Raw genomic sequence first — 13767 nt, forward strand, 5'->3', positions numbered from 1 at the left:
TAAATAAAATATGATATAGCTACAGGTACGGACACATGTCCTAAGCCTTCCACACAGTATTAATTGACAAGACAAATAATATTACATTCATATGAACTTTTCTGAAAATGAGAGAACTTCATTATTGTTTCTTCCTGGCTGCTTCATCTTTCCAAGATGATGACAGTGAAAAAGTTGTCCCCTGTTAATGCAGGGGGAAAATATTTTTCTTGAGGAGGAACTTTGGCACCGAGCAATATCCATAAACCACTGTAAGGCCGTCTGTTTGCAGCCAACAGTTAGGGAAATCTTTACAGAGGGTTCTGGGCTAAAAGAAACAAGCTGATTTGAAGATTTAAACTTTGCTAGTGAACGAAGTGTAGGATTTTCCCATTTGTCAGCTAAACATTGGTAGGTGGTAAGTGGTGGGATGTGACATGGTGTCAGCTTTTGATGGATTTGTTAAGTGGAATCTGTTTCCAAATGTAGTTTTGGGGAGACCCCATGCAGCTTCCTGAAAATGATTTGCATGAGTTTGGGGCTTCACCTTGCCTGGTCTGATCTGGCAACAAGACATTTTCAAAGCACCAACACGGATGTTCACAAAATCAGATCACACACGTTTCTGGCTAGCACCCACCATGAAATTATCACAAGACTGTTCCAGAAATCTCACCTCGGCTACCTAGCACTGACGTCCACCCTCATGGAAAGCAAGCATTTCTCTTCTCATTGGGAAAAGAATTTTATAGTGGGAAGCAGTGCAAACAGCTAACATCTCCTGGCGTATGTATAGCAGTATCTTAAAATGCATGCGTCTTAGATTTGTAGCGATGGAAATGAAAGGTACACAAGGCCTAGGAAGTCTGGCACGTCTGCTGCGGTGTCCGTGTGCTGGGGGTCAATGCAGGGTAGCGGGGCTCAGGTATGTGCAGTTACAGCATAAAGACAAGCAGCTAATTCTTTCATGCTGTCTACAAATCTGGGCATAACCTAATCTTCAGTCTGGCGTTTAAGCATCCTCACCAGCCTCCCTGAGAAATCCAAACTCACAAGGAAATAAGAGTTTTTGATGCTTTGAACTTTTTTTGTGGACTTGGGAAGCAGATTGAATGAGGGTTTGTTCCCTCCCATTACATGCACAATAATCGGAGGACTGCAGAAATTAGGTTTGTGAAGACAGGAAAGAAAGATTGATGGTAGACAGTGAGGAGTGTGAGGGAGTCAGAGCTGAACAAGAGAAAAATGAAATATACTGCCTGCTACGACAGGAGCGAGAACAGGGATTGGGGTGAAAAACTGACACAGCACGTTCTTCCAAGAGATTACCTCGAATTCATACAATCGTAGAGCCGCGGGGCTGGCAGGGATCTCCGCAGGTCACATCCTGTCCAAGCCCCAGCTTGAGGCAGGATCAACCCTGTCCAAACCCAGCCTACGCTCTAACCTGCTACAGGTAAAGCAGGGAGCCAACATCCTGCTTCTGTAAAATGGTGTCAAGATGTGTTCAAGAGATCCCACGTAGAGGGTCATGCCCCTGCTACAGAGGAAGGTGTGTCTACACATACATTTACACCAGCTTAAATTTATTGCGGAGTAAATTTCTGCACACTAGGCAGAAATAGGCTGGCATCTACATGTGCAGGTGTTAAAGTGTATTAATGCTGTGTGTGGACTGATCTGGGACTAAAGTTAATCCCGAGTTGGTCCACTCTCACAGTGTTACTGCATAGTAAAGAGAGTACACATGCATACTGTGCAGTAACTCATTTGGGCATACATTTGATACCTGCATGATGCCCTTGAAGACTGCTGCCATGTTGCCTCATATGCACCATTTCCACAAGCTGAACATGCCCAGCTCCTTCAGCCTCTCCTCCTATAACTTGCCTTCCAAGCTCTTTATCATCTTTGTTGCTCACATCTGGTCCCTTTCTAACTTCTCCACGTCCTCTTTAAAATGTGGAGCCCAGAACTTCACTCAGGAGCCTGATGAAGCTAAACCAGTGCCAAGTGGAGAGGCTCAACCACCCCCCGCGTCTTGCACCCGATGCTTCCGTTGATGCCTCCCAAAATCATTTTCGCCTTTTGTGTGGCCGCGTCACACTGCAGACTCGTTCTGAGTCCGTGGTCTGCTGCAGGTTTCAGCTGAAGCTAAGGAGGACTTGAGAGATGGCCATGCCAGTGGCAGGATGTGCTTAAACCCTAGGCAGTTCAGTGCAACTTAAGCATATACTTAGTTCTGTACATTTTTAAGTGTTGTCTTGAATCAGGATTTGCAACATGATATACCCTAAATAGACACCATTTTGGGTGCAGTGAGCTGGCAAAAGGCATATGTGTCACCTAAGGGAGGGAGAACTGTCTTTGCTACCTGGCAAACTTAATTCACTGTAGCATTAAAAAGATGGAATTAAATTGCTAGTGAATGTGTTTCCAATTTTTTTCAAAGAAAGAAGGGAGAAAAAGAAATGTATAAATGGTAAAATATCTGTGGCTATAGAACAATCCTTGCAAAGCTGGAACATTATATGAGACCCTGAATCATTCCCTTGCAATGCTCTTTGCTGTATTTTAGCTGAATAGCAAACAAATCTTCTTAAAAGGGTGTTGAGCATACCAACATCTCCAATGAGTGCTCAGTATTTGACACCAGCCTAGAGTTAAATAGAAAGACGCTAGCCTTGTGGACTGAAGACAGATTAAGATGTCTTCTCTAAGCCTTGTTTTGAAGAAAAAGACCTGGAAATAAATTACTGCCTTCCTGACAGAGTATGAGGAGAGAGATGGGAGGGGAATATTAATGCCATTTGTTTTTGGACTGAATGGCAATGATTCATTATTATGACCCAAAGAAATATAATTACCGAATCGTTTATTTAAGATAATCCATTTTTCTCTTGCAGTGAAGGATGAATTTATTTATTTATTATTGTGCATGTGATTAAATGACACATGAAAAAGCCATTGTTAAAAAGTTGACTTCAATGAAGCATCTTTGAGATTTGTATTAAATGTTTTTCACATTAGTTGGCTGCTAGCACTCATCTTACACCACTGCAGGCACAAAATAGCTTAGGAGACTATTTCAATACCTGCAATGAAAGGATGAACTCAAGCCAAATGGTAGTCCTTTGGCCCCCATTCAGGAAGGATTCAGGAAAGAGCTTAAGTAAGCTGGATTCAATGCTGAGTTAATTTTAGAGTATGTGTAGAGTCTCATGTAATAACATATTTAAGTACTAATTTTGCTCCCAGTGAAACCAATGGTAAAACTTTAATTGATTTTTAATAGTACAGGATCAGGCTATTATTTGTAAAGGATGTGAGGATCTCCTAAAAGCGCAAAGGGGCGGCAACCCAGGCTTCTCACCTCGATTGTCAGCAATCTCAGGATAAAAACACATTTGAGATGTGGGTCTCTTAGCATCCTACAGTCTTTTTAAGAAATAACCCAAGTTTCCAAATGGTAATCAGTGTTCTTCCCTAGGTTACTTCTTGGATTTTGGCATCTCCCTCTTAACACAAGATTGAAAACATAGTGTCAACATTAAAAAGTCAAAATGAAACTATAATGACTTAGATGCTAGTTTGCAATAAGTGACTTTATTGGTGATCACTCTGCTGTATAATAAACATACATTTGTTAGGCTGTGATGAACATAAAACAGTTTTCACTCCATTTTAGATCTTTGTGGGATTAATGATGAGTAACAGCACTAATACAATAGGGAGAAAAGAATAGTCACAAATGACTAATATGGAGGTAATTCTCAGAAATAAGTAGATACAAAACAACTCATGTAACTCAGATGTGTCCTGAGGTGATTAAATATATCCTGTGCCAATAAATCTAGTGCAGTTCCCTGGAGCTGTTTTTTATAGGTTCCCTGCAAAGACAGATGTTAAAGCAACTCTCTTAAAAAAGAAAAAAATTAGTACTGGGTGCGTCTATACATTCATTAATGCACAGTAGTTATTGTGCATTTAGTTTACTACTTGCTTAATGAAATACTAACTAAATGCTCAATAAACTTAGTATTGGCGCATGTTTTTTTGTGATGCTTACTGTGCAGTAGGCTATTAGCACAGTTTTGACTGCCACGCTACTGCGCAGTGTTATTAAGCTACCGTGCAGTAGGCATCTCATGTAGATGCACCCACTGTATTGTATATTTAAAAGTCAAAGACTTAAATGTCAGAAAATACAGAAGCTTTTTCAAAACCTAGTCTTTAAATGTATTCCCCTATGTCTTGCAGTGTGTATCTCATTATACCAATTGTCAGTTTGTCATATCTCCATGGCGCCAAGCACAATTTATACCAGCCAGGAAAATGACCCACATATTACAAGACAAAGCAATAGAAGACAGCGTTGTCTTTCTTATGGAAAGTTAGAGTACGTGCAGTTCAGTGATACTTGATTTGCTCTTTCTTCTGGCTCTCATTGTGATCTAGACAACAAGCCAGTTTGAAGAAAAGCTTTTGGTATAAAACCCTTTTAACTAGACTCAATTTTGAGCCATTTTACAATCTTTTGCTAAAGAAATACTTCCTTCCCCTGGATATGGTGTAAATCATGAAGGAGGCTCAGATAATCTTGTGCCGCTGTGGGTTTTGATGCAGTATTTAATTTCTTGTCCCTTTGGCAAGTCACCGTATCATTCACTGATCTCTTGCAATAGGGACTATTGAGAGTCATCAACTTTCTTGAGTTATTGAGCACTTCTGATTTTTCAAGCCCTGTGTGTACTGCTGTTGAATTTCCCTACCGGCATGAGTGTGAGATTGTTGTGTGCCTTTCTGTGTACAGTGTGCCAAGAAAATGAAGGTGGCCAATGGGCCAATCAGCTGTGGCTGATTTCAAATGGAGTTTATCACATTTCGGCTATAAACTCCACCGAGGGCGAACCTGGATGATTTATGAGCGCTCCAGAGCTCCTCAGCCTGGCTGGGCAGAATCAGTCCTTGCTTCCAGGGACTTGAAAATTTACCGGCAGAGAGCTGGCTTTCTTTTGAGGAAATCATTGCCTACCCATCTGTCCTGAGCTGTGAAGGCTGAAACAGTTAAAGATGAATATGTGCCCTTCTAGGGAAAGTGATGGTGGATATTGCAAGAAGGTTTATGTGCTGTTTATCCCCTGTTAGGGACTGAGTTGCAATGGCAGGCGGTTCTGAACAGAGCGCCATCTCCCCCGATGGCCGGCGCCTGCAGACTTACGCACCTGCATAACTCGAGTTTCCCATTGACTCTACCTCCCAGCACATAGCTGATCGGCAGCCTATCAAACCTGTGCTTTAAATAATTCATGCCTTCTCCATAGAATATAAATGAAAATGTTGCTCTACTTCAGTACACAAGGGACTGAGTTAATAGATCAAAGAATTACAGGGTTTTTGTTGCCCCACTCACCCACTTCCCCAGCCAAAAGATGTAGGGCAAAGAAAAGGGTTTGTTCAATCCGTGTCTCAACAATCGTGTTGAGAACTGTCAGCAACATATCGATCCGTTATTGGTAATAAGCTTTAGGATCTAGCTTATACACTTAGATGTTAACTATTAGCAAAACCTGTGAGAGGAAAAAAAATGTTTAAAGTGATGGAGATACTTTTAAAATAGATGCAGAATTCATGAATAAAACCAGTCATTTTATGCTGTAGTGATACGCTTAGATGATTCTGGATGAAGAAATTAGTCATCGGCATTTTCCTTCATTGTTACTAAAAGATGTACTGGGAAAGGTACTTGATGGCTGCTACCAAGAAACCAGTATTTTCATGTTCACCTTATTAAAAAAAGTGTTAGAATAACATTCCTAGGTGCTGAATACTGTGGGCTTGTTTGGAAGATGAAGCTCACCATCAGCACAGTGCTGGTTAAGTTTCATGTATTAGCATGCAAAATCAACTTAGGTGGAAAGATTCCTGGATTACCTTTATACTGTTTAATTACAGTATCAATTATACCCTAGGTCAAATGGCTTTCTTGAATAGCTTTCTGTCTTGACAGCTTCTCTGGGATATTCCTGTTCCAGAAAAATAGAAAAGCAGTCTGATGCAACCCGGATTCATGTTTATGGGCTAAGGATGCCACTGGCTGTCTCTACCTTCCCTTTTTCGTGGCTCACATCCTCATGCCCAGGGATGCAAATAAGAAGCAAATGTTCCTCATGGGCAGATCTAGGATCTGAAAAGGGGGTGCAGGTGGCATGAGCATCCTTACATACAACACTGCACACATTTTTCTCCAGTTCAAGAGAAACTAGAAGATTTACTAATATGCTAGGGGCCCAGCGCTATATTATTCAGCAAAAGCACATATAACTTTATTGAAATGCGCACTAATATGCATGGTTTTATATTAAGTTCAAACAATCCAACAAACTAGGCAAAAATAGTCAAAAGATATTGTTTTATTACCCCAGTAGTCATTATAGTGAGATGTGTATCTGTTATTCAGACTCATAAAACAAAATGTAGCCTTCTTGAGCATGCCAGTGCATCCAACGCTTCATTATCAGCCATTTCCACACCTCGGTTAATGTTCACCTTAGTTAATATTACCACACTTGAGTTAAGGTTTTTAGCTAGAACTAACTAACAGCAGAGCTGTAAAATAGAGGAGAGATTACCAGGGATGGATAACAGACAGAAAAATTGTGGAAGAAAGGGAATTTTGACAAGTGGCACATCAAGACCATAAAAGAGGAGAGAGGGTCATTATTAACAGCTATGGAGTGAAGAGAGATCAGCAGGAATCGGGTAGATGATAACAAGCCATTAAGTGAATGGACTCCCTTAAGTAAGAAATGCTGCTGACCCTCCCAGGAAATTGGTTTTAAAGTTTTGAGTGGAACAGGAATCAAAGGAGGAAGTAACTGTGCATTCCCCCCCACCCCGGGCGCTAGCCCCTCCTGGTCATTTATGCCTGTCCTGCACTGACTGCCTCGCTGACGCCGAGTCGACTGAGGTTGTAAAGCGACGAATGAAGACATGGGACCTCTCCAGGGAAGACGGCATGTGCTGCGCCTGCACATTTTGCTTCTCTCCTCTCGGCCCCGGCTGCCAGGGATCCCGTAGCCAAGAGCAGGCAGTTGTCTGCGGAGACGGGCAGGGGCTGGCCGTCGTGGTGTGGCACAGGGGCTGTTTCTCCGATGCAGCAGGCATTGATTGAGTGCCCTGCACAGGATCGTCGTTCCCTTTAAGGCCTCCATCCTTTTGCTGGCTGGCAGCTCCAGCGTGAGGGGATAAAAGAGCTGTGCTGTACAAAAGCAACGTTTTCTGCTAGCTCAAATGGAAACTTGGTGGTTCCTGCTCTTGCCTTCAAGAAGAGCTCCCATGAGATGATCAGTCCTTCCTCTCTCGGCTTACTCAGCTTTCCTGTAGCCACATGAGGATTTCCAGTTGGTTTTCACATGGATTTCATCCCTGAGCTGAAAAATGTTCGTTTTAGGTCCTGTTTTGTGAGCACTGCATCGCACCCCTGAACGAAAGGGCAACTGGGTTCTTCTCTTGAGTCCCTTGCAAATATCACCAAGCCAATGAACCGAGTTTGAGATCACACTTTTTATTTTTCTCAGCGAAAGAAGAATTTGGAGAGTGAAGTAAATTGTTTCTAATAATTCCACTGTTATTTTATCCCTGAAATTCATGGCCAAAATCTGCTCCTGATGGGTGTGCAGGGCTAACTGCCAGCAGGTATATTGGGAAGCCAGCTATAGACTATGGGGGGCTCAACTGCCATTTGAAATTTTGGGTACGTTTCTATGAGATTTGCAAAATGCATTTGGCATAAGAGGCATCTCGGTAAGGCTCTGTCTCTGCATATGCAAATCAGCTCATTGCTAACAAGAAGATGAGTTTTGAAGTCTGTGGCTGATAAACAGCTTCTCTTTTTCATAATCATTTCATTTAATGAAAATTGTATTTGTGGGAATCAAACGTGGCTTTGTGCCCCTTAGTGCTTTGACGCGTGGCAGTATCCAAAGAAGGAGACTTCACAGGAATAAATGAGTGTTTCGTTTTTTGTCTGCTTGCGCATGGCCCTGCTGTGCACATGCACCAGCTTTCCTTCTGTCTCCGTTGGTTTTGGGACTGGAGGCTTCAGGTTCAGGAAACCCATCTCTGGGACTCCCTATGTCTGCTGAAATCCCTTTGCCACTCTGTTCAGGGTCTGTGCAACACATACTTACTTCCTTTCTTAATGAAATCTGTTCAGACACTCAAGTGCTAATGACTTCTCTGAAGTTCCTCGCAGTGATAACGGGCCAGGCTTGCCACTCTTCATGAGCATAGCAAAAGTGGAAACTGGAGATGAAGTCGATCGCTGACCGTTGCAGCCTCCAGTCCAGCATCAGTGAATGTCCCAGCCGCTCACCAGGCACAGCATGTAAGGATGGCTACTGCCTCCGGGACACGGAGCTGGGACTTGGGATTTTTATGTGATGAAACTTCACACTTCGTATTTCTGCAAAATGGAATGTAATTATTGAGTCTGAGATTTTTTTTTTGTTCCTCGTTTGCATCAGACTTCTCTTCCCTGGGAAACTTTCATTCAGCCGCTTGCCCCATCTCCACCCAGTTAATCATGTCCAGCGTGTAGGCCCTTTTCAAACACCTTTCATTCTTCTTCCTAATAGCATCCAGAGCGGGGCCTCATATTTAAACAGCCTTCTTGATGGCTGTTCTCCATGTCAGGAGGATATTTGCATGTGCATTTGTCACGCCACGTGCATTTTACCTGTGCTGCTTTTATCTGTGCGCATTTTCCCAGATTTTTGTCAAATGAGCATCCTTGCTCTTTCAGTGCAGTGATCTCCTGTGGATGTTTGTATGATTGCCCCTTTCAGGGAGCCTTACTTGTAAGGACATGTCAAAGGCAGCGGGAAAAGAGCAGCAGCAATAAACACAGCTCGGTTTTAGTGTCACATTGAAAAGGAGAGACAAAGCCTGCTTGTATTACTTGCCGTCAATAGTCATCATCGCAGAAGTAACCAGAGCGACTCTGTCAGCATGGGGTCACAGACTTGCACCTTTGGCACCTCTAGTATTGGCTCGGACACCGAGGATTTCCTATTCCGTTCACACCTACTGATGTTCTGGGATGACTGCCTGAAACTCCTTCGATATTGCAAACTGCCCCGTGCCATTTATCAGTGTCGCTGTGCTATTTGACAGGTGGCTATTATGGCTTTTTTCAGTTTACCAGAACGTGTTGGGGGCGGGGAGGGGGGGGGGAATCTCTTTGATTTGCCCTGCTGAGCAAGTTGCCGCATGTCGTGCATCATGCTGTTTTACCGCATCCCATACCGTCACGGGCGGTGCTCCTGCTCCCCCCATGCACAGGTCCTGTTCGTTCCAGTGCTGCACACGGGATGGTCAGACCCTGGAATAAATCCCGTCGGCTTTCATGGAGGGTGGATCACATCGCCAACCTCAACTTTGTTCAACGAGACCACTCGAGGGACACGGCATTCGATAGCACACCACTGGCAGAGTGAACACAAGTGCTAGTAAAGTCTGTTTTCACGTCAGACTTGAACGTGAGCCGTGTTTCGCACGAGTATTCTGGAAGGGTGCTGCCATATTCTGACGAGCGTCTTTTTCAGAGCTCTGAAGTTGAGCCTTTCCAGCGATTATTGGTTGTTTCATTTGCATGTGTAGAAGCACTGTTATTTTCTGTGCAAATTGCACAGATTTCTTCCTAAATAAGAGGTCTGCAGAACCTTTGGGAGTAATTAACTATAGTCTAGAGACAAATCTGGGTTCATTGTGCACGCTGCTCATTTAAGAAGTGTTTTTCCATGTGAGGCCCATTAGTAAGTAACCAACGCCTCCATGAATGCTAAACGTTTTATTACAGGACTCTGAGCGCTTCTTTTTCTTACACAGATTTTAATTTAATCCTGCAAATTGCATTTACCTTTTGATCCCTGGATAGCGAAGTGCCGGGTTGTGTATGGACTGTGTTAGGGGGCTAACATCTCTCTTGTCTTGCTTTGTAAGGCTGACGCAATAGCTTTAACGTTATGGGTTACAACAAGGAGCTGAGAGGGGTAGGGATGCTCAAAACAAACCATTTTGCTTTCCCTTTATGATCCTTTCTGGGTTTTTTGTCCATATGTTCCCCCATTTCTCATTATTGTAAAGTTTTTCTTCCTTACCAGCTTGATCCCACTCCAGGGGAAATGAATAGCAGAAATCTCAGCGGTGCGGTATCAACTGAGCTATGGGTTCAGGTCAGCTAATTACTACCGCACGTCTGATTGGCTTCCCTGGACTTAAGCAGGTGCCTAAACTTAAGCACGCGATTAAGTGCTTTGCTGAACTGAGATCTAAAAAAATGATATTGAGATTACTAAAGGAGTAACAGGATGAATTTGTCTGGCCTCTTACACAGAAGATCTTGTTGGATGGTCTGCTAGTACCTTCTGGCCTGATGAACACACCTATGAGAAGAGAGTAAGGCCTAGTGAGTGAAAGATAGGAATAGGAAATCTAAGCTAAAAACCAGTAACTACGACAAAATATCGGATCCTCCTGTGCTGAGCGCGACAGGTGTACCCGGGCCGTGGGCAGCTTCCATCAGGGTAGGGGGCACGGCCAGACCCACCCAGGTCAGCGGGCTTTGGCCCCCTGCTCAGAAGCGCAGGGAGGGGGAAATGCATTAAAATGCAGCTCAGCTTTCGCAAAGGTTTGTCTTTCCCCCTTCTTTGCTTTGCTTGTTTGTTCGGAGAGGTTGGCAGCATCACGTCAGACAGCACTGCGGGGTTTTTTACTGTGCGTTTGCCAAAATAAACATAAAATATTGCTTGCTTTCCTACAGGAGGGTTAATCACTTCTCTTGTGGTGTTTTTATGACACCTGTGCTCCATCGTCGAGCATACAAAATCTACCCAAACACTCCTGTTTATAGTTACGGTGCCATGAAGGCACAATAATAATGTTGGGTTGGGATCGCTGGCGTTGTCCGTGCACGACCGGGTGCGGCGGGAGACGTTCTGTGAAGTGGCCATCAGTTGAAATGTCTTGCTCTTCAGACTTGCTTTAGCAGGTTTCACAAAACATTTAATTAACGATAATCAGCTTTTAACCAGCCAGAACACACTGATGTGATTTCCCCCCCCCCATAATTATAGGCAAGGGCTGTATCCATAAGATAAATTACGCGCAGCCTGGAGAGCATGCTAACCAGCAGGAAGAGAGAGAAAGTGTGTTGCTGGTGCGGGGAGATGGAAGATGTTGAGTTTGTCGTGATTTCATTGAAAAAGCAGGTGCCTTTTTCTTCTCTTTACAGAACGATGAACAGGAAAACGAGCTGGACGTCACCACGCCGCCACCTCCTCCGCGTTACGAGTCGGTGGCCGTCTGCCGTCGTCCCTGAGGAACCCCTGAAGAGCACCACGCTCGCTCCTGCCAGTTTGACTCCACCATGGAAGATCAAACCGTTTTGTGGCTCTTGTGTTTTGAAGTTCGGCGCCTGCCCTGGACCTGCCATTTGAAAATGAAACTCGCTTCGAGGCACGATTGAGGGAGCGGAAAACCAGTCCCAGATGATGAGCACTTTAAGTGGTGCTGGAATATTAGTCAGCTTAACAACAGTGTCTGTGACTCTGGATTTCAGTCTGCACGGTGGTCTGATGGCTTGGCCGTTAAGCAGCAATTTGACTCTGAATCAGAGTTTGCCCACGTTTGATCCTTTCAATACCTCGGAGAAGGAAGAAGTCTCTCGTATGTCCATAAGGGAGAAGAACTGGCCGGCCCTCCTGATCTTGGTTATCATTGTGCTGACTATTGGAGGGAACATCCTGGTGATCATGGCCGTCTCCTTGGAGAAAAAGCTGCAGAATGCCACAAATTACTTCCTGATGTCCTTGGCGGTGGCGGATATGCTGGTGGGGATCTTAGTCATGCCTGTGTCCCTCATTACAGTTCTGTACGGTAAGTGACTCGAATTTTTCCTCCCATCCAGCTGACCGGGTTTGGCAGCGTGGTGGTGTCAGGGGTCGCTGTGAATGGTTGCGTACGGTGCACATCCTTTGTGTACGTCCTTGGAGGAGTCCAGCTGTGGCATCGATAATGGGCCTGACTGTCATGTCTCAGTGGGTAGGGTGGTGTGGTGCTAAGGTGTGAGGTTGACTGTCCAAGAGGTTGCAGGTTCAAGGCTCTAGCAGAAGTGATTATGGTGCAGGCTGTCCAATTCTAGCAAATTCTGCTAAATGCCTTCTCCCAAGGACATGTAGAAGGAAAGTTATATCTCAGGTTGTACTGGTGGGATGTATGTTCCTTTGAAAACAGGTTTTGTTCCCATGCTGTCTTGAAGGCATGATCTCCTAAAACATTTGAGTAATAATGACCCATGCTGCTGAGGACAGCAGGGATGAAAAATCAGTTTCCTTTTCGAGCCAGCTGCCGCCAGCTGTTTTGGTGAAATCTGTTCTAGAAGAGCGGAGCAAAGATGTAAGCTGCATGTCACCGACCAACCCAAACTACTTGTCTTTGGGCAAGACAGGAGACCTGAATAAGAGAGAGACCCTTCTTGAGAAATGCTGAGTGCCTTGAACTTTTGCTGGTTTCTTTGGGACTTGAGAACCGTCGTCGGCTCGTGAGCTTGGATCTCTCCTAGCGTATGGAGACCTGGACTTGTTTTCAGTAACATGCCTGTTGCTGTCAGAGGCTTGCTGCAGCAAAGCATGCGTTGGGCCAAATCTTGGGCCTATGCCCTGGAGGAAAGCAATCAATTTGGCCCCACATGCATAGCTTTAAGGAGACCCCAAGACACGATTTAAATGATTCCTGGATGTCAGACTACTTCTCTACCCTGGATAAGCAATGAAGGTCTGGGAGCCACGGCCCAGGGGCAGCACCTGGCCCATCGCCTTTCCCTTCTCCGGGCCAGACAGGGTCGGTCTGAGTGTCCACCTGCTAACAGTCCTCCTAAATCCTAAAGAGGAGCTAATGCCCCTCGCACCCCGCACGTACCTCCATTGGTCCTGCTATACTGCTGAGCTTCCTCCCAAGGGTTTGAAGCCACATGCTTTACTAGCTTCAGGAGCCTCCATCATTTGGTGGCAGAGTTGGGCATTAATGCCTGTCTCCCTCCCTCCGTGTCGGTTCAAGTCAGGCCATGATCTGGCAGAAACCCTGCTCCAGTGACTCCTTTAAAGAAACCATCTCAGGAAAAAAAAACCCACTGGCAGCAAATTCTTTCTGAGCAAACTTGAAGTGCCAAGTGGTTGCAAGCAGTATGTCAATGGAAGTGGTCTGCCGTGCTGGGAGCCGGCTGAGATCGGTTCTGCAAGAGGCGGTGGTCGCTGGGGGGGCTGCTGCCGCCTGTGAAACAGCCGTGCTAGGTAATGCTGCGGGACGCTGCCTGGCTCTGGTGGGACCTGGGCAGGGGCGGTGCAGCGGGGAGGGCCCTTTGCTGAGACTCTTGACACTTTTGTCCTATTCCCAGCTCTGCTATGGGCTTTCTACGAGCAAATCCCTTTGCCTTTCTTTGCTTTGCTGTTCCTCTCTGTCGAATGAGAATCACAATACCCTGAAGCTCAAAATGCTTTGCGAGCTCTCTATACAGGAGCTAAGTGCTGTAGCGGGCCATTTCACTGTGCCACTAACTCCTGTGTGCATCTATGCATGTGCGTGCATGCGTGTGGTGTATACGTGCTGTTTGGGAGGACCTCTACCACACCCTGCTAAAGTACTGACTTTCTAGCGGGAGCATCTTCCAGGGTTAGGAAACCAAGTGCGTGCTTGGGTAAGTCTTGCTAGATGTCACAGTCCCTTTGC

General features: G+C 44.9%; 1 protein-coding gene across 2 annotated transcripts in view; it reads left to right on the plus strand.

The window, feature by feature from the left end:
* The window catches only part of HTR2C (5-hydroxytryptamine receptor 2C), a 261421-nt gene that overhangs the window by 191383 nt on the left and 56271 nt on the right, over window positions 1–13767 (plus strand). For both annotated transcript variants that reach the window (XM_019536369.1, XM_019536370.1), the window contains exon 3: window positions 11276–11919. In XM_019536369.1, coding sequence (XP_019391914.1) covers window positions 11532–11919 — 388 coding nt within the window. In that variant the 5' untranslated portion in view covers window positions 11276–11531. The remainder of the gene's footprint in view (window positions 1–11275; window positions 11920–13767) is intronic.

Source organism: Crocodylus porosus, unplaced genomic scaffold (assembly GCF_001723895.1).
Source record: "Crocodylus porosus isolate Cpor-Errol unplaced genomic scaffold, CroPor_comp1, whole genome shotgun sequence".
In the NCBI taxonomy this organism is placed as follows: domain Eukaryota; kingdom Metazoa; phylum Chordata; order Crocodylia; family Crocodylidae; genus Crocodylus; species Crocodylus porosus.